The sequence below is a fragment of the Cucumis sativus genome, chromosome 2, assembly GCF_000004075.3.
Source record: "Cucumis sativus cultivar 9930 chromosome 2, Cucumber_9930_V3, whole genome shotgun sequence".
In the NCBI taxonomy this organism is placed as follows: Eukaryota; Viridiplantae; Streptophyta; class Magnoliopsida; order Cucurbitales; family Cucurbitaceae; genus Cucumis; species Cucumis sativus.
The window spans coordinates 3746678-3770879 of NC_026656.2; the positions used below are offsets into that span (position 1 = coordinate 3746678).

At 30.1% G+C, this 24202-nt stretch overlaps 3 protein-coding genes across 4 annotated transcripts; 1 reads left to right on the forward strand and 2 right to left on the reverse strand.

The window, feature by feature from the left end:
* Nucleotides 1-206: 206 nt before the first annotated feature.
* LOC101216250 (protein NRT1/ PTR FAMILY 4.5) lies at nt 207-3373 on the reverse strand. Its single transcript, XM_031880827.1, has 5 exons — nt 3194-3373; nt 2573-3034; nt 2278-2405; nt 1460-1823; nt 207-1144 (listed from the first exon to the last, which is right to left on the reverse strand). The coding sequence occupies exons 1-5, from the start codon at nt 3371-3373 to the stop codon at nt 419-421; spliced, it is 1860 nt and encodes a 619-aa protein (XP_031736687.1). The 3' UTR covers nt 207-418.
* An 8976-nt stretch (nt 3374-12349) lies between these two features.
* On the forward strand, nt 12350-13939 carry LOC101220838 (germin-like protein 5-1). Its single transcript, XM_004144688.3, has 2 exons — nt 12350-12609; nt 13162-13939. Exons 1-2 carry the CDS (start codon nt 12492-12494, stop codon nt 13695-13697), a joined length of 654 nt encoding a protein of 217 aa, XP_004144736.1. The 5' UTR covers nt 12350-12491; the 3' UTR covers nt 13698-13939.
* A 1078-nt stretch (nt 13940-15017) lies between these two features.
* On the reverse strand, nt 15018-19881 carry LOC101216013 (hypothetical protein). 2 transcript variants are annotated; one of them, XM_031880928.1, is made up of 3 exons: nt 19030-19881; nt 18879-18935; nt 15018-15876 (listed from the first exon to the last, which is right to left on the reverse strand). In XM_031880928.1, the coding sequence occupies exons 1-2, from the start codon at nt 19517-19519 to the stop codon at nt 18904-18906; spliced, it is 522 nt and encodes a 173-aa protein (XP_031736788.1). In that variant the 5' UTR covers nt 19520-19881; the 3' UTR covers nt 15018-15876; nt 18879-18903. The 2 variants fall into 2 exon arrangements, with proteins under 2 accessions (XP_031736788.1, XP_011648888.1); XM_011650586.2 differs by having other exon boundaries at nt 15039-17771; nt 19030-19879.
* Between the last annotated feature and the right edge of the window lie 4321 nt (nt 19882-24202).

Here is a 24202-nt window from a genome sequence, read left to right on the forward strand (position 1 = left end):
TATTTGTAGATATATACATAAAGTGATTTCAAGTTTCAGCCAAGCACATATTAATCTCTCAATAGATTCTTTATATCATTCCCTCCATGGGCCAACCTTGTGAACATCTACCCCTTAATAGATCATTTCCCTTCCCTCTTTGATTAAACCCCTCAACCCACAACAACAACGATATAATGTCATATGATACATTTAACTCACTTTTATGACTCCTGAAAGAAAATATGACATATTATATATTGGAAAACCATCAACTTTAAGTAACTTAACGTTGATCAAATCCATACAGAAACCAAGATAATATAGTTTATCTGAAAGCTTCAATAAATATTAAGACAATTCTATTTCATATGTTCAATAGAGCGAATACCCAACTTCTTGATACATATTCACCTTCTCATCACAAATTTCCCTTAGCTTATTTTTCTTCAGTATGGTGAGTCTTTGCATCTTCTCCGTTCCCCTCCTTGTGAAGAATAGGAACATCATCGCCTCCTCTTTCGTTCGACTCTGTAATCGGCTCCTTGGTCTCTCTTCCTCCATTCAACTCCGCATTCGGTTCCTTCGTCTCTCCCTCTCCTCTACCATTCAACAACTCTGCAGTAGTCGGCTCCTTAATCTCTTCTCCTTGTTTGTTCAACTCCGCAATCGGCTCCTTAGTCGTCTCTCCTCCTTTACTGTTCAACTCCACTACCGGCTCCTCGGTCTTGTACTTATACCATGACGCCCAATACAAGTAGTGAAAAAAGTTCAAAACACTGAGAATGGCCAAAAACCAATAAAATAGATTAAGGTTGTTATGGTTCAAATCCTCAGGAATAAGGCCTTCAACCCAACCCTTCTTACTTGGGGTTATGTTTTTAGTGACTTTGTTGACAACATTCACAAAGATGCTGCTCAAGTAATAGCCTAAAGCTAGGGAGAGAAATGTGAAGGAAGTTGAAAGGGACCTCATTCCCACAGGGGCTTCCTTGTAGAAAAATTCTAGCAACCCTACAAGGGTGAACATGTCTGCTACTCCAAATATCCCATATTGAAAGGCTAGCCAAAACAAGCTTATCTGCTTGTCCGGGTGCTCTGTTGCTTGATGTCGTCTCTTCACCTCTACGAGCCCGGCCACCGTCATTGCTATCGCTGAGAGCACCTGTTATGTATAAAAGATTAAATATCTCTACATCCTATAATATACTTTAAATCATTTACATACGAAATGCATTAATAAATGGTTTGTCCTAGAGTGTTTACATGAAAAGTACTTTCTTTTACTTACTTATTTCAAACTCAACTATAATCTTGTTTAAATCATAAATAAATGAACTAAAAGGATCAGAAGATACACTCTAATATCTCAACTTATACTTATAGTTAGGTTGACACGAACTTAGCATGCACCCTTGTCACATCCCAAACTAAAGTAAGAACATTTCGAAAATGCAAGTTATATTAGTTTTAACCGTACCAGGCCAACTCCAACGCGCTGGAGCTGAGTAATACCGGATGGGTGGTGAGTGATTTTTCGAGCGAAGGGGACGAAGAAGAACTCGTAGAGGGGGATGAGGAAGGCCATGAAGACCAATGGAATAACAGGGATTGATGGAGCTGGGAACTGAAAATGGCCAAGGCTTTTGTCCATGATTCTTGTGTTGCCTTGTTCAACAGAAAACGTTTGAAGTTGAGCTAAACAAGTGTTCATGATGATGGTGCTAACGAAAATTGGCACCATTCTTGTTATGATCTTCACTTCTTCTACTTGTGTTACACTACAAACATTCCATGGTTGTGGTTCTATGTCCTTTGGAACAATTGCAGCCTTGTCAAGAAACCTGTTTGAAAATTATCATTAGAAAACCGTTAAATTCAAGTTTGAAAATTTATCTTGTACTTCTTAATAATCACTCGATATAAATTCAAGTTTCTTTTACTACTTCTCTCCCACCACACATCTAATGATACAAAACTGTCAACCATCTTAATGACCTTCTCAAATAATTTCTCTCTCTAACAGCACGAACATGATCGATCTAATAGCCCATTCACATATTTTCGTCGTGCATATATATACATCAATTTACCAGACCACATCCTAAACAAAACGTTAACCACTCATAAATAGTATCATTGGTATAATAGTTACAAAAGGATATAGAAAACATATTCGTGAGAGAGAGTAATCATAATCACCAGCCCTAATTTAGCTCAAATTGTATACAATAAATTGATAACATTTAAGCAAGGGAGTGGGGAAAATATAACATATCTATAAATAAATAAACTCACCTGAGTTGGTTGGTGTGAACAATTTTATAGTGATTTGAATCCATATGAAGTTTGTCACTAATCTCGTACAATTCATTTGGGGTGTCTGGCAATCGTAGCCGTCGATTTTTAATCGCCACAACAATAACCTGCCACGTAGTCAACCAAACTTCTAATTGTTCATTCCATTCCTTTCAAACTCAATTAATAATTTTATTGAGTACTCAACACTAAACTCAACTAGTTATTGACGCATATAATATAATTTAGGTTAAGATTATTATTTAATTAGAAGGAAAGAAAGAAAAAAGAGGACCTGAATAACCCTCAAAAGTGGGCTTTGACCAGGAACTTGAATTCTATAAAAGGGCTTTCCAATGGCAAAAATGATGAAGCCAACAAGGGCAGCCAAAGCTGAAATGAAGAAGCCCCAATACCAAGCTTTATTCACAGCAACCCAAACAATCAAAGTAACTCCTACAGCAGCTCCAATCACAACACTAAGCAACATATAGTTGAAAAATGTCCCTAGAGCCTTGGCCTCCTTTGGATCCTTTTGGTTGAATTGGTCCGCCCCCAGCGCCGGTAGGGCCCCTCGTACCCCTCCTGACCCAATCGCTAGTAGGTATAGTGAGGTGTAGAATACGAAGGCGATGCGACCTTTGACACAGTCCTTTGGGCATAAGGGGCTCGGAAGGAGGTCGTGGGAATAAGCTTGGACTGTAATCAGTATCAATGCCTGTGTGTATTCATAGCGTTTAATACAATATATGTGAAATTATTATTGAAGAAGACAGGCCGCTACAATTTGTGGACACGGATGGTATACGGATATATATATTACACCCAATTCTTAAATTCTTTCTTTTTCTCATAATTAACCGTTATTGAATAGAGGTAATAGGTAGGTAGGATGAACAATATATATTGATCTTACGATAACTTCGAGGAAGCCAAAAATGAGACAGGTGTTGAGTCGATTGATGTAGGTATCGGAAAGGAATCCACCAAGAAGAGAGAGCAAGAAAGCAGAGCCCATGAAGTTGGTGAGGGTATTTGCAGCAGTTTGAAGATCAAAATGCATCACAAACAAAAAGTATTGAACAAGGCTCGTCATATTTGCCACAAAACCCATGCTCTCAAAAGTTAACAATCCTGTTCAAATATTAATCCACACTTACACTTTAGGGTTCATTTTCAAGTCAACATAATAATAATATATATATATATATATATATATATGTTTAAGTTAATCAAACAATTAAACAGGTAGATATATCACTACTACAAATTTGGTTTTTCTTTGACGCTCACAAATTTTGATTACTTGATGGTCATGGCAAAGAATCATAAAAAACAATGTTTATCTTGACGTCATGTAAGAAAATGTGAATTATTATAAAAAAAAAATGTAAAATGTGAATTATTGTTTTTCTACAAAGATTCCTTAGCTTCGTTGATGGTCCACAAATATCAACGAAACTATTTCTCCATCGACAATAAACATCAAGTATAATATATTAGTTGACCGCAATGCTGATCAAGTTAGTAAGATTTTCTTGATGGACAAGGCTCAGGGACGAATTTTCTTGATTTGCAATGAATTTTCTTGATGGGTTTAGGGTTTCTTGATGGACAAAGACCAGAAAAAGATCATGGTCAAGGTCCATCAAGAAGAATGATATTATCCATCAAGAAAAAAAATTATAAATTTGGGTTTATGATAAGATCATGGCCAAGGTCCATGAAGAAAAATAATATCTTGATGGGCATTGCCTATCAAGAAAAAAAGATTTTTCACGAAGCACGAAATTCATACCCTCATTAACGATCTCTGAAAACACAATATTCATCAATAATATTCTTAAATCTTTACTATTTTTTTTAATTATTACTTTCTATTCATCAAATAATATAATATTACTTTTTAAAAAGTTAATTGTTGCATAATTATTATTAGATTGAAATAAGTGACTTTAATTAGTCGAATTGAAAGTTTTTAATTTAGGGCTTTTAAAATTTGTAGAAGTTGTGCAGAACCTAGACAACATGAGCTTAGCTTAACTAGCACTGTATGTACTTGTGGACAAGAGGTCTCGGGTTCAAATCCTCACCCATGTGTTGTTTAGAAATAACTAATCTAATTACCATGAAGATGCTAGTAAAGGTTTTTTATATGAGCGAAAAATACCAAAGTCTACGTGTTTTGCACATCTAAAAAAGATCAAATTTGTAGTAGTGTATATATATATATGTGTGTGTTAGGAGTTCATAGATATAATTCTAATTCATAATTAAAAGTATTTTATTTACCTTTATACAATGGTTTTGAAACGATACAACGTAGCTAGCTTTTAAAGTCTTGAACTAGAAAGTGGAATTATAAAAAATGACAAAATAAACAAACTATTTACATTTTAAATGCCAAAATCAAGTGTAATGAGTTTTTGTACTTTTCTTGTTTTTGTTGTATACAGAAGTGTAAATAGTTTTATTTTTTATTATTTTTTTAAAAACCCCATTTATTAAATGTCACATTATGATATATTGTTAAATGATAACTCGTATAATTTTTATAATTTTTTTAGTTTCCAACTCTTCCGTTTCACTTGTCAAATTGAGAACTTCAACTGTGTTATTTTAATTCACAATCGACATTTTTTAGAGTTCGTGAACTAAATAAAAATACGACATATATAATTCAAAATGTACGAACTAAATTTGTAATTTACCGTCGTTGAACTTATTACTCACCAAAAATGAACATGGTAGCTCGAAATCCGCCTTTTCCTTCATCTCTTGAATCAACCACCTTGATATTCTTCTCTTCAGTTCCCTATATGTAAATCATGTCAAACTAGTTATGTTCAAATCGACAAACTAATCAATACCGACAACTAATTCATCCACAGTACAATTAATAATTTTTTTTTAGAGTGAAACATAAAAAAGAAAAAAAAATTGTTAGAGAGATTAAAATCTATATCGACTTACCATTAACCGTAACTCGGAGCTAGCGTAGAGAAAACTAATGCCTCATAACAAAAGAAGGAAAAAGTTTAGTAATGTATATTTAATACCCTAAGGAGCTTTGTACATAACGTTAATCCCATAAGTTTAATCGCCATTTCTTTAATCAAATCTCCCATATGTTTGCAATTTTAGGGTTTTTGATTAATTTAGTAATTTGATATGTAAAAACTAAAAGAACCTTGGAAAGGTTTAATTAAATTAATGTGTGTATGATATTGAAATGGAAATACATGGTAGAGTTTGTAAGTGAAAGGGATATCTATTAATTAGCCTAATTAATTAAGCTTGAAAGCGGATAAAGCAAGTGTTAGTTTCCTTTTCATATCATCATTATCGTTGAGGACATGCATGTTTAATTAAACTATTTCTTACAATGTATTTGCTAGTTATAATTTTATTGCTTTGTTATAGAATATGTGATTGTGACATGCATGGTTTTGATTAGTCTTTTAATTATAATATAATTGAGATGCTTAAACAATGCATTTGTTAATAATTATCCTTGGGTTTGTTTGCTTTCTTAAGAGCATATATAATATACTCTTGTAATGGATCCTTGTTCATTGAAGTCCACTATAAATAATGAGTTCTTAGATATCATATTTATTATTCCAAAAATTAATCTAGCATGAAGCTTGCTTAACATGACATTAAACACAAAAAAAGTCTTGAATATTATTGGGATTAAATCAAATCATCAGCATAAGTATAGCCTCTATATATGTAATAATGTTGGTCTTAAGTAAGAATTCAAAATATGAATTCGATAAATGATTGGTCTCGTATTCTCGTGTGGCTTGACAAGGTTGCATGCTTCTAATTAAGAATCGAGAAAGATTTTAATGAAACACATCAACTCACGATCTCACAAAATACTTCTCCAAAGATATGTAGGGTGAAGACCTAATTGAACATTTTATATGTTGTTGCTTACTAACAAAATTGATTTTGGGTAAGGTGAGTTTTGGCTCTCGTAAGAGATTATTAGAACTATTTGTTGAGTGTTTTTCTACAATTTTCTTTTCATTTTGCTCTCCTAATTGTAATGAGATTGTTGATCTTTTAACGTTGTTTAGAAAATAATTAAAGCAAATATCAAACACATAATACAAATGTAAAAGTGCAATGTTTTGAAGCAAGATGAGTGACAAACATCGTAATTAATCTCATATCAAAGAGTAACAACTATATATATATATATATAAAAGATATACAAGACATATAGAGATAGGGTAAATCAGTTTGATGCAAAAATTACCTCCGTCTAGAGGATTGTATGTCTGGTTGAAAGAAACTACACCTACTATATACAAAATAGTATCCATCAGATTGACTAGCTCATTCTTCTTTATTCAAGTGACTCTTAACGCTCTTCTCACTTCGACAATAATGTTTCTTTCAAGCTTTGTATGAGACCTCTCAATACATAGTGGGTATTTAGGTTTTTCCTAAGTGCAATATAATACAATATATATAAAAAAAAATTCATCCCAATAATCCAACCATGTCTCGTGGACAGATGGAACAAAAACCCACACAACAAAAAAAGCATAAAAAAGTTTTTTATCACAAAACATGAAGGTTGAGACTTAGACAATTGTTAATGCACGTATTTTGTAATTTTTAGTAAGAAAGACTAACCCTAAAATTTAATGGATAATATACATATGTATGTATCTTGCTTTAACAAGGATCTTAAGAAGAAGAAGAAGAAAAAGATAGTAAACCATCATTAATACAAATTGGCTTTAATTCATCAAATTGGAATCCATTTTATAACTTTAACAATCTAAATTAATGATGATCCATGATAATTCCTAACATTAATTCAATTAGACAAAAGAGAGATTTTTGTATAATTAAAAACCTCTAGACTCTCCTTCTTCATAAATGCGTTGCACATCTCACTTTCTTTTTCTGTTTGCTATATAATAATAATGCTATTGTTAACTGCTATTAATTAAATATTCATAACATGTTTACAAATAGCAATGAAAATATAGTGATTTTTAACCAAAGATTTAAATATAAATCAACTTATACTTGACCTTCACAAAGTAGATTATAATACACTATGTGTTTAAAATGCAAACTTTTATAATAGTCTTGAATGAATTAATATACGTATAATTTTGTTTGGGTTATAATCATATTTTTATCATACAAATAATCAATTTTCACTTTTGTTTTGCTTTTTCTATATTGTTTTTAAATGGTTGTTTTGTGAATGGATGAGAATGCATGGTCAACTAAAGTTAGTTGACTCTTAGTGATTATATATTTATTAAAGGTAAGTTGGGTGCATGAAGGGTTGCAATATCTTAATTTTAATATTATTATAAATCAAATTGCATATTTTTAAGTCTTTTGTAATTAATTTACAAATATTCAAATCATTTACATATTTCAATTTAATTTTAACAGAATATTGGCATGGCATTTATATACAAGCTAAAAAAAATTAAAATAAATAACTAAATAAAGCATTCCTCAATTGCTATCTTTGTGATCCTATTCTTATTGTATTAAAGAAAATTTAAATTTAAATGTGATACTAAATATTCATATTTGTAATTTCAAATATCAATATTCAATAATAAATGTAATTTTTTTCGTAAGACGTACATCAAATATATAGCTAGCGGTTAGAGGTTTTAAAAACTTATTTACATTGCATAAAAGTTATTATTATTATTTAACCAAATTAAAAAAGACTTAAAGAAAATTAATGTAAATGTAAAATTTTAGAATCTTATTTAAAAACAAAATTGAAGTTTCAAAAATATAATTTAATGTGTTGACTAATGTTTATATTTGATGTTATTAATTTTGAAAATAAAGAAATGGAAATTAAAGTGAATAGAAGAAAATGAAATAACATTTATTTTTATGTGGTGGTTGGTGCCTTAGTTTCTTCAAAATACCAATTTGACAAATAAAGAAGAATAGTCCTCAAAATCTAATTATTTCTAGAACATATCAACAGCTCCAACAAACATTTCTTTGATTTTTCAAAAAAGAAATTTACTTTTCTTTAAGATTTTTCTCTAAAATTTAACAAAAACGTCCAAATCTTTACTTCGTATAAAATAATTTTAAAAACGAAAATAATTTATCAAATAACACATCGGATATAAACAACACCCGATTAATTGATCGCGTGTCTAATATATTTGGTACACTCATAAGATCGTTGATTTAGATTTGTTCTTACCAAAAAAAATTTTCAAGATTTTTTTGTAACAAAATCTAAATTTTTTAAAAGATTCTTTGTAAATTTGGCTAATCAAATATAAACAACCGTGTTTTGAGCTCTAATTTTTAGTTAATATTTTTATATTTAATAAACGATCTTGAACCAAATAACACATCGAACAAAAAATAATACAATATTTATAGAAAAATGGTAGAAGAAGAAGAGAAGAAAGGTGATGGGAAGAGAAGGAAATGAAAATGAAAATGATGATCAAATCTGAAATATTTAAAAAAAGAATTATCAACTTAATGCCTTTTGTATTTTGCTACACGTAAATATTTGGTTGGTTTGCTATGTTTATGAAAATTAACCTTTTTAAAATCTACAAATAAATAAATTTATTTACAAATTTAAATTAACGAACATAGAAAAATAAATCAAAATATTTACCAAAAATTTTTAAACGAATTAAACTTTTACCAAAATGAACTTAAGTCACTTGTAATTAACATCATCTCTATTTTGTGATTGTTTCTGCATTGAAGTTTTACAACTTCAATACTTCAATGGTTACGAAAGCAATTTTTGTAAAGCTATAAAGTTGTATCAATTTAGACTATGAATTAATAGTTATATCAATTTAAACTTTAAATTAATATTTGTAATTTAAATCTCAACTTTACAATATATTAAATTAAATCTCAAACTTACGTAAATATGTCCGTTTAAACCATCAACTTTCATAAATGTATTCAAATAAATCATGGTGTAGAGTTTAAATTGAAAGACTTATAAAAGTTTAAGGTTTAAAATGATACAATTATTCGTTTGAGATTTAAATTGATACAACACTTATAATTCAATGTGTAAATCAATAAATTCTTTATTAAATTAATAGGTAGCAATTGTATAAATAATAATTAAGTATATAATAACATTTTATCCCTAAATCTCAAACTCAGACTAATATTTACAACATAGTTTATATATTTATAACTTTTAAAAAAATGTTGTTATATATGCTAATATTTTAAATGTAACTGTTATATTTGCAACTATCTCGTTAGTATTTTGGAAAAGAGTCATGAGAATCACTTGACGACAAAATGGATTGTATAGGAGAAAGTGATCTTGAATGGATTCCTCCTATGTATATTTATGTTGATCATAGATATATAGTTTAGACTATTGGAGAAGCTATTATGAGTATGACAAGTTCCATATATATTGAGGCAAAATATGAGTTTGTAGGCTTAATATTAATCTACAAATGTGGTGTTTAATCACTATGTCTCCATCCAATTATATATGGATATAGTGTTGTACTTTGCTAAGTAGATTGAGAGCATTATTGTGTCACTTTTGTCATTATAATCATGTAAAACAATACAATGGATAACGCCATCATGTAGGGCGAATTTATAACAATTTGTAACGAGTATTATTGCACGTGAGAATTTTGTTAATATATATTTTTGCTAAATTGATAATATAATTATGTAGAACAAATTCAAATATAAAACTACAAAATTAATGATTTTATTGGACTTGACTTCACAATTGACAATACATTACATATCATTTTCTTACTCTCTTACATACAAAAATCAATGGTTATAAAAAGAACTATCCGAGTTGATTTCACAAAATTGACTTTACATCGTTTTTATTTTTTTTTTCTCCACTACGGGTATATCTTTGAGTCTTCTCTAACATTACAAAATATTAACAATACTGCAATATAAAAATAAGGTTAGAATGATATTAAATTTAAAATTAAAGAAAGCCCGAGTAAAAGTGAATATTCAAATTTGTGCGAAAAAAAATTGTTAGAAGATAGTTGTTTATATTGTTGAGGAAAATAGAAGTTACACAATTTTTAAACTTATATGAATTGTTCTACAAATTTAATCATTGAATTAAAGAAATAGATTTTTGATGTTTTAACCTTTTTTTTTTATCTCTTAAAATCTTTATATGAATTAAAAGATAACAAATAATTAATATTTTTATTTTATTTTTAATAGCAATAGTAATTAAATCATTAATATTTAATCATTTTGTTTTGTAATAATTTCCTTTACGTGTAAAAACCTTTTTATACATTAAATTCGAATCAATATAAAAAAAAAAAAAAAAATCGTAAGTCAACTCTCAACTTAATACATAAATATATTTTTAAATAAAGAATTTTATATTTTAAAAAAAATTAATATAAGATTGAAATATACCTTGAATCAAACCAGTTTTATACAATTTTTTCTTATTTATAGGAATGGAAGAGAAACGTATGCCCTCCAATTTCGTGTAGAATTTGAGAAGTTAGAAAATTTATAGGGATATATATATATGATATAACAATAATAAACACACAATTTGAAATTTGCAATTTAAACCATAAGAACTAAATTTGCAATTTAACCATTTTCTAAATATAAACTATATTCATTAATAAATTAGTAATAGCTGATTGTGAACTAAATTTTAATGAATAAGTAGAATTAGTTTTATGATTTATAAATATACAGTATCATATAATCAAACAATTTAAAAAATTATAATCCAATTTCTGAATTCATCTTATTTATTTTTATTAGAAGGACTAGCTAGATAAGCATATAGATGATAAAATAGCTATCATAGTAGATGCGTAAATATAGAAAGTAAGTTAGAAAAACTATATATATATATATATGACATTATTATAAAAGTCTAAGAAAGGAGTTGAAGTTAGGCTTGAATAAGCCCTTTGGGTGCTTGAATTGCTCTTCTACAACAAAGTTGGTCCAACCAAGTTAGCCATCATTACAACTTACCAAAGAAACTAACTTTTTAAGACGTGTTTGATGATAAGATGGTTATTATAGTTCGTATTTAATAACTGCATAATAAAATAGTATGATACATAGTAATATTTGAGTTCGGTTTGTTGAATTAAACTCATTTTGTTTCGGCATCTTTCAATCCAATACTCATTTCTATCATTTTCACGTTTCAAGATTTTATTTTTATTTCGCTCCTAGATTCTCAATAATCTAATTACTTTTAAGCTCTCCATCTAGATCATGAATTTTCTACTCATAAGGTCTTAATAAAAAGTCCAAATTCAATAAATGTTTTAATAGTTGATCATTATAGTCTCGTTTAATTATTTTTTAAAAAAAGAAAATATTAAGTAATTGATTGAGTCTAATTTCAATTTGGATGTTCAGTTTCAAAATATGTTACAATTTTATCTTTAAAATTTGAATCAAGATTTTACATTTTTAAGGTCGATTTTGTACCAAATACTCATTTCAATCTTTTTTTAATGTGTATTCATTAATTTAAAATAATCAACCATTTGCTAGAAAAAAATAGTCAAAGCTTAATTGATTATAATTCTATTAAATAATCTAAATTAGTTATATAGATTAAAAGTGAGTATACTCAAGAATATAAATCTTAAATTCTAGAAATCAAATTGAAACAAAAGAATTAAAAATATAATTTTGTTGAAATTTAGAAATCATATAGAAACTACACCCATCATCCAGAGACGAAAGAAGTATTTCTCCTAATCCTTTGTCAAATCTTCATCCTGCTCCCTATAGGGCCGAGACGCTAACTAGCTGAACTAATAACCACATTAGGAGAGAAGCCAAATTGAAGTAGGTGAGATATAACTTTTAGTTTTGGTCAATACATCCAAGAGACGTAAGGAAAGGGTGTGTCTAACTCAAGAATTGAACCAAATTCCAAAGGTGTGAACATGGCCCATTGCCTTGCATCAAGCCATTGACTTGCCTTTTGATCTAAGAAGTGGCATATTTCTTGCCTTTCATTCCTATCTCTTCTCAAAATAATGATAATAAATAATAACACCATCATCATTTATCTAATCAAATTCAATTCTTAGCTTCCATTTATATATTAACTTCCCCACCCACCTCCCCCCCACAACCCAACTGTTTCTTCAACTTTTCCCTTTTACTCTCCTCTTCTTCACCAAACTTTTTTCACAATCATGAAGCTGCATCCTTTCTCTGCTCTCTTTACTGCTTCTCTTGCCTTCTTCTTCTTTGTTATCACTGCTGCCGATCCCGATTTGCTTCAGGACGTTTGCGTCGCGGATCTCGCTTCCGGTACCTACTTACTTCTCCTCTCCCTCTCCCTCTCCCCCCCATTTACTAGTTCAAGATGTATATGAACCTCTCTTTCTCTATTTCTATATTCATTCACTCAATTTTCTAAAATGGTTGCATAATCATTGGTTTCTAAGTTTTGGGTTTATGGGTTTTTGTTTTTTCGTAGTTCAGAGTAAAGGGTATAGGGTTTTTGTTCAGACAAGACATTTCACTATCTCTATTTTGGACTTGTGCATAATAGGAAGATTTGGTTTTGTTTTCTTTCAAAATGTCTCTATGTTGTTGAGTTAGAATTGAGCTTTGATTTGCTAATGGAGATGGTGTGTAAACATAGTTTCACACTGACTAGAAGGAAAGGAGGAACTAACAAGAAAAGTATCAAGATATCGTCCTATATAGAGATGGAATCAGATTGATTCAAAGAATTTCCAATGTTCTAATCCATGTTTAAGCTAAAACTAGACACCATTATAGGCTTTAATTTCGTACCATACCAGAATTGCCAAACAGTTAATATTTTGCAGATACTAACAATTGAATCAAAAACAGGAATCAAAGTAAACGGATTCACCTGCAAATCGAATTTCTCAGCAGACGATTTCTTCTTCAATGGATTAGCCAAACCAGGGGCCACAAACAATACCCTAGGATCGCGAGTAACCGGTGCCAACGTCCAATCAATCCCCGGTCTTAACACACTCGGCGTCTCCCTTGCCCGAATCGACTACGCTCCCGGCGGTCTGAACCCGCCACACACGCATCCACGCGCCACTGAGATCGTGTTCGTCCTGGAAGGCCAACTGGACGTCGGTTTCATAACAACCGGTAACGTTCTTGTCTCGAAATCGATCAAGAAGGGAGAGATCTTCGTTTTCCCGAAGGGATTGGTTCATTTCCAGAAAAACAACGGGAAGGTTCCGGCAGCGGTGATTGCGGCGTTTAATAGCCAGTTTCCGGGTACTCAATCGATTGCGGCGGCGCTTTTCGCGGCATCTCCGCCGGTGCCTGATAATGTGTTGACGAAGGCGTTTCAAGTTGGGACTAAGGAAGTTGAGAAGATCAAATCGAGGCTTGCACCGAAGTAATAATGGAGATTAAAAATTGGAAGAGAAAAATTTGTGTTTGGAATTTGATTACATTTGGTTGTTCTGATTGATTGTATTATTATTGTATCTCTGTTTTTTTCTTCTTTTTCTTCACTGATTGAATGAATAATAATAATTGGGATTTGGAGATTTGGAGATTTGTAATTTTTCACTGATTGATTCAATGCTTTAGGAAACTAATGGTAGAGTGTGTTGGGGTTTTTTTTACCCTTTCCATCAAATTTAGGGTGAAGCTATCAAAAGTCTAAGATATGCAAATTATTTCAACTAATTATGTCATACCTCAAATGTTCAAATCTTCCCCATCATATATAAATATCAATCTCCTTCTTCCAATTCATTCAATTATTTTCAAATTTTCTAAATTGCAAAAATAGCAACTTTAAAAATCGATTATCCTATAATTATTTCAAATAAAATTAAAATATTTACAACTTATAACAAAATTTTGGATTCTATCAATAATAGTTATTTATAGACTTTTATCACTCTTTATCAATGTTATTTATAGAAACATATCAGTGACTATATCAATATTTATTATTAATATAATCTAAAAAAAATCACGTTCACGGAAAATTGAATCAATCTCAATCCAATCAAAATAGTAAAAGATCGTTTCAATCTAGCACCTTTTTTTTGAAGTAACATGAAAATAGACCTTGGATTGGATTCCAATATAATACTTTTAACTAATTAAGTTATATTCATTATGGCTTTATTAATTTTGTTATTCGCAAAGATCTTCTTTTCAAATTTAGGACCGTTGGTTTTGTATGAAAATGAAAATGAGATGTACCAATTATATACATTAGTATATTAATTGTTATAATTATTAGTAAATGAAGTTTATATAGAAGTATTAAATAGAATAAAAAAGCATTATCCACATGATATTGTGTTTGTAGTTTAGTGGGAGCATTACGTCAAATTTCCATAAGGATTTGAATTTTGAAGCAAAATGAATGTTCATATTTGAATATAGTTTTTGCCCATTATATTCTCCCCCGTGAATTAGGGCTTCTTAATTTAATCTACAATTATATCTCTTTAATATCTTATTCTATAAACAACAACAAAAAAAGATTTGGCTTCATTCATCTAAATTAAATAAGATAAAGATAAGGATGGTCCAATATTTGAAATATATTAGAAGTCTACTGATGTTTGTATAGATTCAATGTATTGTTCTTTTTGTTTTTGTATCAATCTCATGAGTCTGTTCATCCACGTTGCTTTTAATGACTTCCCGAGATAGAAATGACATTTATGGGAGTGGAAAATATTAAGAGTGAAAGATAGAATAAGGAAGGAAGGATCTCTCGTAAACCAATATGGAATCAGAAGACATCAGGAATGGTAAAACAAGATGAACAAAAACTAACAATTATTATAGGCTATCTGGGAAATACTTCTATCGTTCATTGATGTCAAATTAACTATAGACTTTATGAAATAAGTTATGAAAAAAGAAATGGTCAGTTGGTACATACCTCCAAACTTTTCCTCTGTTACACTTCTTTTTATTAGTAGTTTAGCTAATGTTCTTTTCCTTGTTCCATCTCCTCTCTTTGTTTTCCCCCTTCTTTCTCCATTTCCTCCTCCTGTCTTCTTCCTTAACCCATTAAAACTGTCGTTGACTCTACAACTTTTTCCTGCTTTCTTTCCTCTTCATTGCTTTCTTTCCATCCTCTCTTCCCCCCTTTTTCCTTCCTTTTTCAGGGATAAAAAATGAACTGAATGAAAGGGGAAATCCCCTTTGTCTTAGTCGTGTGTAATGCTTCTCTTGATCGGAAGTGTGGGTTGTTGGTCGGGGTTCTGTGTTCCAAACTACTAGGCTGCCATCCATATACTATCTTTTTGTCAATGCCCAAAATGCCAGTTGAAATCTTAACCACCATTCCCTTTCCATATGTTGATTGGAAAGCTTCATATTGAATTACTTCCACTTCACTTCAAATCTAATTTCCCATTCATATTTCAGCAAGTTCATGACTGGATGCTTGATAAAAACCTCTTCTGACATCATCCCTTCAGTGCTGAGTTCAATGACACATTTCCAGTTTCCATAAGTTAACTTAGTTTTCTGTGCTTCCCTTGCCGCCTACCACTACCCTCATTCAACCATGTTCATGATTCCGTACCCCACATCAAAAATCTGCAGCAACAAGAGAAATGAAACCAAAAGATTCGCTCTTCCGAAATGACATTACTTTCACCAATATCATGATAGGAATTGTATCAGAGAGATATTAGGGGTATATTATATATAGTAATTAGTTAAGTAGTTTGTTAAAGAAGTTTGATCATAAACATAGTGAGTAGGGAATTAGATTTGGCAAACATTATGACAAGTATTCCCGATCCAATAGAGTAAGAGCTCTGAAAAGTATAGTCCCATCACCACAAAAAGAAAAAGGAAAAACTGTTTTAGAATATATTCTGTCCTCCACCAATTCGGAAATTTTGACAACCTCCATGAGATAATTTATATTACATGGAATTTCGCTACCATCACCTTAGAAGCACCAATGCTAACAAATACTACCATCTCCTTGGGTTGTTCTTCACGAGAAAATTTTGAGCACTAAGTAAATACTTACCTATCTCATTCATAATTAAAATTAATTAATTTCACTGATCTCATCATTCTTAAGTCGTACTGTTCTGTTTTGGCAAGCAATGGACGGAGAAAGTATGAAAAAGAACTCCATGCTACTGCTGTTTCATGTTTGTATACTAAAATTTTCCCCTACTTAACACAAAGCCCCTGCAAGAATATACCTTTTAGAGAATGACCAAGTATCTACCTTACATTGTAGTAATACGGACAAGTTACAAGTTATGAGTCTACGTATAGTGGATGCTTTCGTTTTGCTTAATCGAAGTCGGTTTCTTTATCCACCACCTGCAGACTCATAAGTCATAACTTGTACATGTTCTCGATGAACAAGTTTTATTAATGAAAACTTTCAAGCTAGCTTATGCACATTTCGATAAAAATAATAGGAAAAATGTATGATCCTACTGCATCTTATATTAGACAAAATGATATGATTAAAAAACAAAAACACCTTTGCTAAGTATCGAATAGATTCACTTGGGTTTGAACCCAAAATCACAAAACCATTTGCAATGTGCTTACTTTAGCCATGAGAGACCAACCCATGGAGGTTCATTTCAATGCACATACAGTTGAGATCTTAAAGGAATATTATTATAGCCTCTCAAAGTGAATGACTACTTGCTCACACTTTCTTTGACAAGAAATAACTTCTTATTGATTTGATGAAAAGATATAAAATGCTGAAGGATACGAACTCCGATGGGGAGGGAAAAGAATGAACTATCCAACCAAATTAATGACACAAAAATATCTCTAAGAAAAAAAATTGGCAAAGCAAGCTCTCCAAGAATGAAAAGGACCCAACCAAACACAGACCCTGAAAAATGAAAGAAGAGAAATCCACAAGGGAAGCCACAGCTGCAAACATCAAAGAGGAAAGGAGCAAAGCTCCATACCCAATCAACAACGCCAAAAACCTCCAATGGAAAGCCACCAAACTGAAGAGCCAACATTCAAAAGCAGAAAGACCACCAATGAAGCTATAAAAAGCGAACTCCAGCCAACAAAATAACTTGGCAAGCAGAAATCCAAACCTAATTTTTCATAAGAAGTAATCGGTTTCTACACCATATTGAAAGGGATCTTCCCAAGTGAAGAGAGAATGAAAACAGTATAACGAACTTGGCTTAGAGAGATCCAAAGAAGGTTATGGCTTCATAACAATAGCTTCGGAAGAGGGATCAAATGAAGGAGGGGCCTCCAATCCAAATTGCTTATCATCAAACAAAAGAACAAAGACCATCTCCGGAAGAATCTCCATCTTCTCTTAAATATTAATTGTCAGCGTGCATATTTTCTGAACCAATGTTACAAACACTAGCAATAGCCTCATGAAATCCTCAACTTCACTCCCCACTAGAACTTTTTGGTCACAAGTTGAATGAACAATGGAAGGGGATGGTTAAGGCTAGACGCTTGAATTAAATCTGCACACATTCGGTCACACAGCAATGAATGACAATGAGGCTTCTCGGAAACTTGAGACACGTTAAGTCAAGAATTAAATACAGCAACAAACAGAAGGCATACAGCAGAATACATGTGTATGTTGGTTTGAAATCCACAACAGAACTACTACCGAAGTTTCTAGCCGATCACCAACTTAACTTACATGAGCCAAGATAGAGCAATGAAGAAGAACAGAGAGATGATTTTTTTGGTTACAAAAGTCTTGATTTGAATACATGTAGAATAAGAAACTAAAGTGCAGGATAAAATAAATCCTTGTAGATAAGTGAAGAGTGTTACAATTACAACATAAATTAAATGCACGCATTCGAAATTCAACAACCTGCTCTGTGACTGGGTAACACTGTAGCTGTGATCATTCAACATTAGCTCTACTCAATCAAAAACATTAAGGATGTACACATAAAATCGTTGGTCATTCACGCAGCAAAAAGGCATGTAAAACTCCTTCAATAACTGTAGAACTCACACTGGATTTTTGAATGCCAAAAGTGAGGAATGTAAATATTGATGCTTGGTAAAGTTAATTTGGTCAATATATTCCTTTGTGTAGTATTTATTCCAACTTTTAATATAACATCAATAGCCTACTGTCTAATAAATCAAGCAGAATTCCAGTCTCACCAAATACTAAACTTCTCATTAACATAGCAAAGAAGAGATGGGAGAAAAAAGTCAATTAAATATATCGATCCATTGACAACATTGAAGATATTGAACACAAAATAGAATTATCGAATTCATCCGGGAGACAGACAAAAAATGTAAAACTCCTTCAATAATCATAGAACTCATTCTGGGTTCCAAATGACAAACGTGTGGAATGTAATATTGATTCTCGGTAAAATTAATTTGGTCAATATATTCCCTTGGAGTATGTATTCCAACTATGAACATACATCAATAGGCTACAATGAAATGAACCAAACAGAAGGCCACAGTCTCAGACTCCCACCAAATACTAAGACTTCTCTCATTTGCTTAGCAAACAAGAGAAGAAGGATAAAGGACAAAAAAATAAGTTGATCAAATCTATCAATCCATGAATAACATTGGTTACATACCTCAACAACCAAAACCCAATTGAATTTAATGTTTCTGTCTAGTATCCACTTGAACATCTGTCAAACAAAAACCAGAACGTCATCAAACTCCAAACAAGTATAAACTATTAAGTTGTGTTTTATTAACAAGAGGAAAAAAAAAAAAGAATACCAAAGTGAGGATTGGATTCCTTGGAATAGAAATCATTCTTCTCAATGAGAACTTTCAACATTTCATTAGTGAACTTCCGGTGATTAGGGTCAGTCGGAGACCCATTTTTAGAATCTGAAATCGAAAGTTTAGTCAAACAGAAACCACAACCCTGATTAACACTCCCATCAAAACCCCTCTTATCCAAAGAATTTGTTCTTCTACTACAAGTAACAGAAGAAGAAGAAGAAGAACAAGAAGAATCCCTCTTAATCCTCCGCCGAAGAATCTGTTTCTTCGCCTTACGAAATGGATAGAACATCACTTGTTTTGCTTTTCCAAACCCCTTTTTACCCATCTCCATTTTTCGATCATCATCAAACTCATCATCCCTGATTTGGGTTTTCGCCATAGTATTACGAGTCTCGTCGTCTTCATCATCACCATCGTCATTAACACCACTACAACCAACATCTGAAATATTATTCTCAGCATGTCTTGATTCCAACATATATATATGTGTGTGTGTCTGTGTGTAAATTTCCAAACTGTAAAACAAGAAGAAAAGGTTGAAGAAAACAAGAATTGGGATAGCAACAGATTGAAAAAACAAAATGGGTTGCAATAATTTCTTGAAGAAATCTAAAAACTTGAAACTTCCAGTGATGTGGGTATTGGATGAACAGAGGCAGGTGGCGCCAAGTTTGTGGATTGGAGAGTGATGGGGAAAATGGATGATTTAATTTTAATTTGTTCAAATTGAAAGAAAGGTAAGAAGTGACATTCTGATTTTCTGTCTCTCTTTCTTTATTGTTCATTCAATCTTTCAAACCTTCTAGTAACACTCCAAAATCCATCCTTTTTTTGTATACTACAAACCTCTTCCCATCATTTTTAAATATGCTCATTTTTCTATAAAATAATTAGTCATTTTCAAAACTAAAATATATACAAATTACTCTCAAACTTTTCTTATTTAAAATAATTTTCACTAACTTTTTCCAAAAAAAAAATATAACTGCCTTCAATTATTTTGAAAGAAAATAAATTTTCAAAACTTACGTACAAACACTACTTATTATAATATTTATGTTTTCCATGAAGTATGTGGAGATAACTATATTTTATGAGTTGGATTGCGTTCGATTTGGTCCTTATTTTATTTGGGTATTTTGAAGAGAAAAGAAAAATAAAACAACCACGTTCTGATAATTAGTTCGAAAAATGACATTATTAACGTAATTTTGAAGCTCTTGCAAAAAATAGTAAAAAAAATTATGATAATATAACTCATGTCACTACATTTTCTAAATTATAAAGTTAGCAAATTTAAAAGTCGATAATTCTATGATTAACGTCTGATAATCATTCGATAGAACAATTATTACCGTCTGATATCACTAATTTTGTCAAATTCCTAACATGCAAAAAAAAAACACGTGTCGTGAACGGTTTTTTTATAAATATTTTTATCATTTTGATACAATTTTTCATAATTGGGCCCACTAAAAAGTATATTATCTTTATTTTCACTTTTTCTTATTTTCAAACCAAAAAAACATTTATAATGCAAATTAGATTCTTACAAAAACTTCAAAAGTTACCCTTTTTTCACTATTAAATATAGAGTTATTTTTAAAATGTGCAAAATGTGTAACAAAATACTTTCGCTTATTTACGATTGACCGCAATAGATATAATAGACACATATAATATGTTATAGTAGTTTATCATCATCTATTATAAACCGATGAAAAATTTTCAAAAATAGAAAATTTGACAAAGTATTTATATATACTCTATAAAAAAATCAAATGCTTTTTTAGTGATTTTTTATATAGTGTAAATAGATAGTCAATTTTCCTATTGTTTAAAGGAAGAAATTTTAAATTATGGTATTTTATTATATTTGTTAATATTTTTAGAAATTTTGTATAGTTTTATTAATAAATATAATTAAAAGTGATCATAAACCAATTTACTTAGATATATTCTAAGTCAACTTTTTAACACTCTAACCTAAACCCATTTATGCTTTACATTGAAATAGATACATCATTTAATTCAATACATTTAATGATAATAATATAAATCAAGCATACTTTTTATTTTTTTAAAAAAAAATCAACTATACTATTTTTATATAGGGAATGATTTTAAAAGAATGTGAAAATTACTTTTACAGTCGTTAGAGATTTTTAAAATTGGAATAAAATCTCTCTAATAATATTTTATTGTTTCAAATTAGAAAAACAATTTTTTTCAAAAAGAAATGTTTCATCCCTATAATTATTTTGTAGACTTACTTTTTCTTATTTCAAAAGTCATATAAAAGAATTATTTAAAAAGTATATTTACACATTCATTGAAAGTGTATTTTTTTAAAAAAAAAAAATTAAGAATCAAACACATTTATTCTTCACAAACTTGAGATCGTAAGATCTAAAAAAGGAATTTTTTCAAATTGTGTGTTTAGAGTTGGATTTGTCATCCTTTAGGATTAGGTTATTAATTATATAAACTAATCTCTTTCTTTATTACAATCAATATGGATGTTGAAATTATGGCTAAACGTATCAATGCCAACAATTTTATTGTAAAATTAAAAATGTCAATACTTTACTATTCAATTACAGATCGATCAATTTAGTAATAGACACGGATAATAAATTTTATTATAGTCGTAAACATTTTCAATTATTTTGTAATAATTTTATTTTGTTAACCATATATTACTAAACATTTTCTCATTCCAAACTTGATTTGTGAAGTATATACTTATAAGCTTAATAAAATGTTTGAATATGGTCAAATAGATCTATATGATTGATGTGAGAGCATATATTATAAGTTTATGTGACAACTTATTGAGAAATAAACTTGAATATATAATTCAATATGCAACCAATTTTTTACAAAAATGATTAAGTTATTTCATCTAATTAAAGCACTTTTTGGGAAAATATAAATATTGTAATAAGTAACTTTTATATCAAGTTTTTTAAATTTATTTTCTTTCAAAATAATGAAAAACTCAAATGAAACTAAACTAAACTAATGTAAACACGACGCTAAATCTTTTTTATTAATAAGTTTTGAAGATGTATTTACAATAATACTATCTCTTTTTAAAAGAGAAAATTTGGACCCTAAACTTATATAAATGTACCAATTTATATTTTACTTGGATATACTTATAAAAGTTTAGAGTTTAAATTGATAAAATTACAAAAGTTTAAGGTTTAAATTGGTACAATTATTAGTTTAGAGTTTAAATTGATATAACTCCAAAAATTTAGGAATATAAATTGATATTTTCCCTAAAAGTTAAAAGAATTAATTATAAAAATCATTGAGAATGAGTCCTAGATTTTTTTTTCAAATATTTAAACTAAAATAAAATGAATTTCAAAGTATAAAGACGAGAATAGTATTATTAAAGTTTAACTATCATTTTAGTGTTTATCTTTTGAATATCGTTCAATTTTAGTACACACAATCTTAAGTCCATAAAATTTAAAAGTATTTGATTGCCAAATCAATTTCGGTAAACTATAACTTTGAGAGACTAAATTCTAAGCTAATTTGAATCCTAATAACTTTCTCATTTATACATTAAGATCCCAAAAACAATGAAAAAGTTGGTAAGATGAAAGAATTTTGTAGAACAAACTAAAGAGAATGAAGGAAAGAATTAGTACACAAACAGTCCTTCAATAATCCATATTATACATTACATATAGAAACCATAAAAAGTTATATGAACAACAATAATTATCCATCCATTCATTAATGAAACACATGTGAGCTATAGTCAAAGCAACAAAATTAAACAAACACTTAGGACAAGAAAAATCAAATATAAGATAGAACAGGAAGTCCCCATTGAGTAGAGAAGATGATATTAGGGCATACATCTTCAACAACCTTCATTCTACTCACAATCTCTCTAATTCTTCTCGACAACGACATCAAAAACGATACCTTCAAACCAAAACTACTCTTCAATCTCGTAAACCGATACAATCGAAAACCCTTCATTCCTCTCTTTAACATCTTCTTAACCCATCGACGTCTACGCATTACAACCACTCTATTACTACCTCCACTATTTAGCTTCTCATAGTGACATTCCCACCGACGCCCTCCAATGCCAGCAATCTCCAAAAGACTCATTTTCTCAAGATGCAATGAGTATTCGAACCTCTAACCTCTTTCAAGAACTCTTGATCATGACTTTGGTTGTGGATTTTGAAGCCTATGAGAGAAGATAGTGGAGAGATTATTTATAGAGGAATGGGTGAGGCTCCCCTATGGTGTATATGAGTATGAGTTGTATATATTTAAATGTGTAATTAGGAGTAGCTGCTAAGAGTGTCTTTACTTATGAAATTCAAAGGAGGAATATTGAGTAGCATGTGCAATGATAGATATGTGCATGTTAGGTTAAAAAGGGTTAGGCCAATGATTGGCAAGATTGAAAGAGAATAATATTGTGTGGCTGAGATTTATAATTAAGAAATTAGGAGAGATCTACCAGCTTTGTTTATTTAATTTGGGTCCTAAAGTTTTTAATATATATTGTGAATTGAGACACAGGTTGTCAATCTTTGACCCCTTCATCCCCCACTAAACTTTAATTTCTTTAATATTGTAATCTAATCTATTTGTGGAGGAAATTAGTATTTCCAACCACTTTGCAATGAGATCAGTTGTATTTAAATCAGTCTATAATCTTTATTTTAATCTTTTTGTTTTTATTTTGCTTCTTAGCTCCGCGTTTAATAAGTATACATTTGGATTGGTAGGAATGGAAATCAAACCTCTCGTTTCAATCATGACAACCATTTGGATATTGAAAATTATATTTTTAAAATCTTTCTTTCAAGTTTTGAGAACTAGAAAATAGTTGTTTTAAAAACTATAGTTTTTTCTTGTGATGTATATTCTTTTTATATATATTTGATTAAGAATTCTATCTTTCGAGTAAAGAATTTAAGAAGAAGAGTAAAAATCTTAAAATTATAAAACTAAAACTAAACTGTTATTGAACTTATTTTTTAAAATTTTAAAAACATGTTTTCAGTTTCTAGAACACGTGTTTAAGCGATTCTTCTTCGTGTGACGCAATTACAAAATTGTTAACAAGTTTTAGACAACAACAAAAACACATTTTTTTGGCAAGAACTCCTAC

Bases quoted from the DNA above. Each gene is read 5' to 3' on its own strand.
- LOC101216250 (XM_031880827.1), bottom strand. From the start codon at position 3,373: ATGACGAGCCTTGTTCAATACTTTTTGTTTGTGATGCATTTTGATCTT. The intron at 3,035-3,193 runs GTAAGATCAATA...CTTCAATAATAA, and splicing joins TTGGCTTCCTCGAAGTTATC to TTTCACATATATTGTATTAA. The intron at 1,145-1,459 runs GTACGGTTAAAA...TATACATAACAG, and splicing joins AGCGCGTTGGAGTTGGCCTG to GTGCTCTCAGCGATAGCAAT.
- LOC101220838 (XM_004144688.3), top strand. From the start codon at position 12,492: ATGAAGCTGCATCCTTTCTCTGCTCTCTTTACTGCTTCTCTTGCCTTC. The intron at 12,610-13,161 runs GTACCTACTTAC...AATCAAAAACAG, and splicing joins CGTCGCGGATCTCGCTTCCG to GAATCAAAGTAAACGGATTC.
- LOC101216013 (XM_031880928.1), bottom strand. From the start codon at position 19,519: ATGTTGGAATCAAGACATGCTGAGAATAATATTTCAGATGTTGGTTGT. The intron at 18,936-19,029 runs GTATTCTTTTTT...TTTGTTTGACAG, and splicing joins GGAATCCAATCCTCACTTTG to ATGTTCAAGTGGATACTAGA.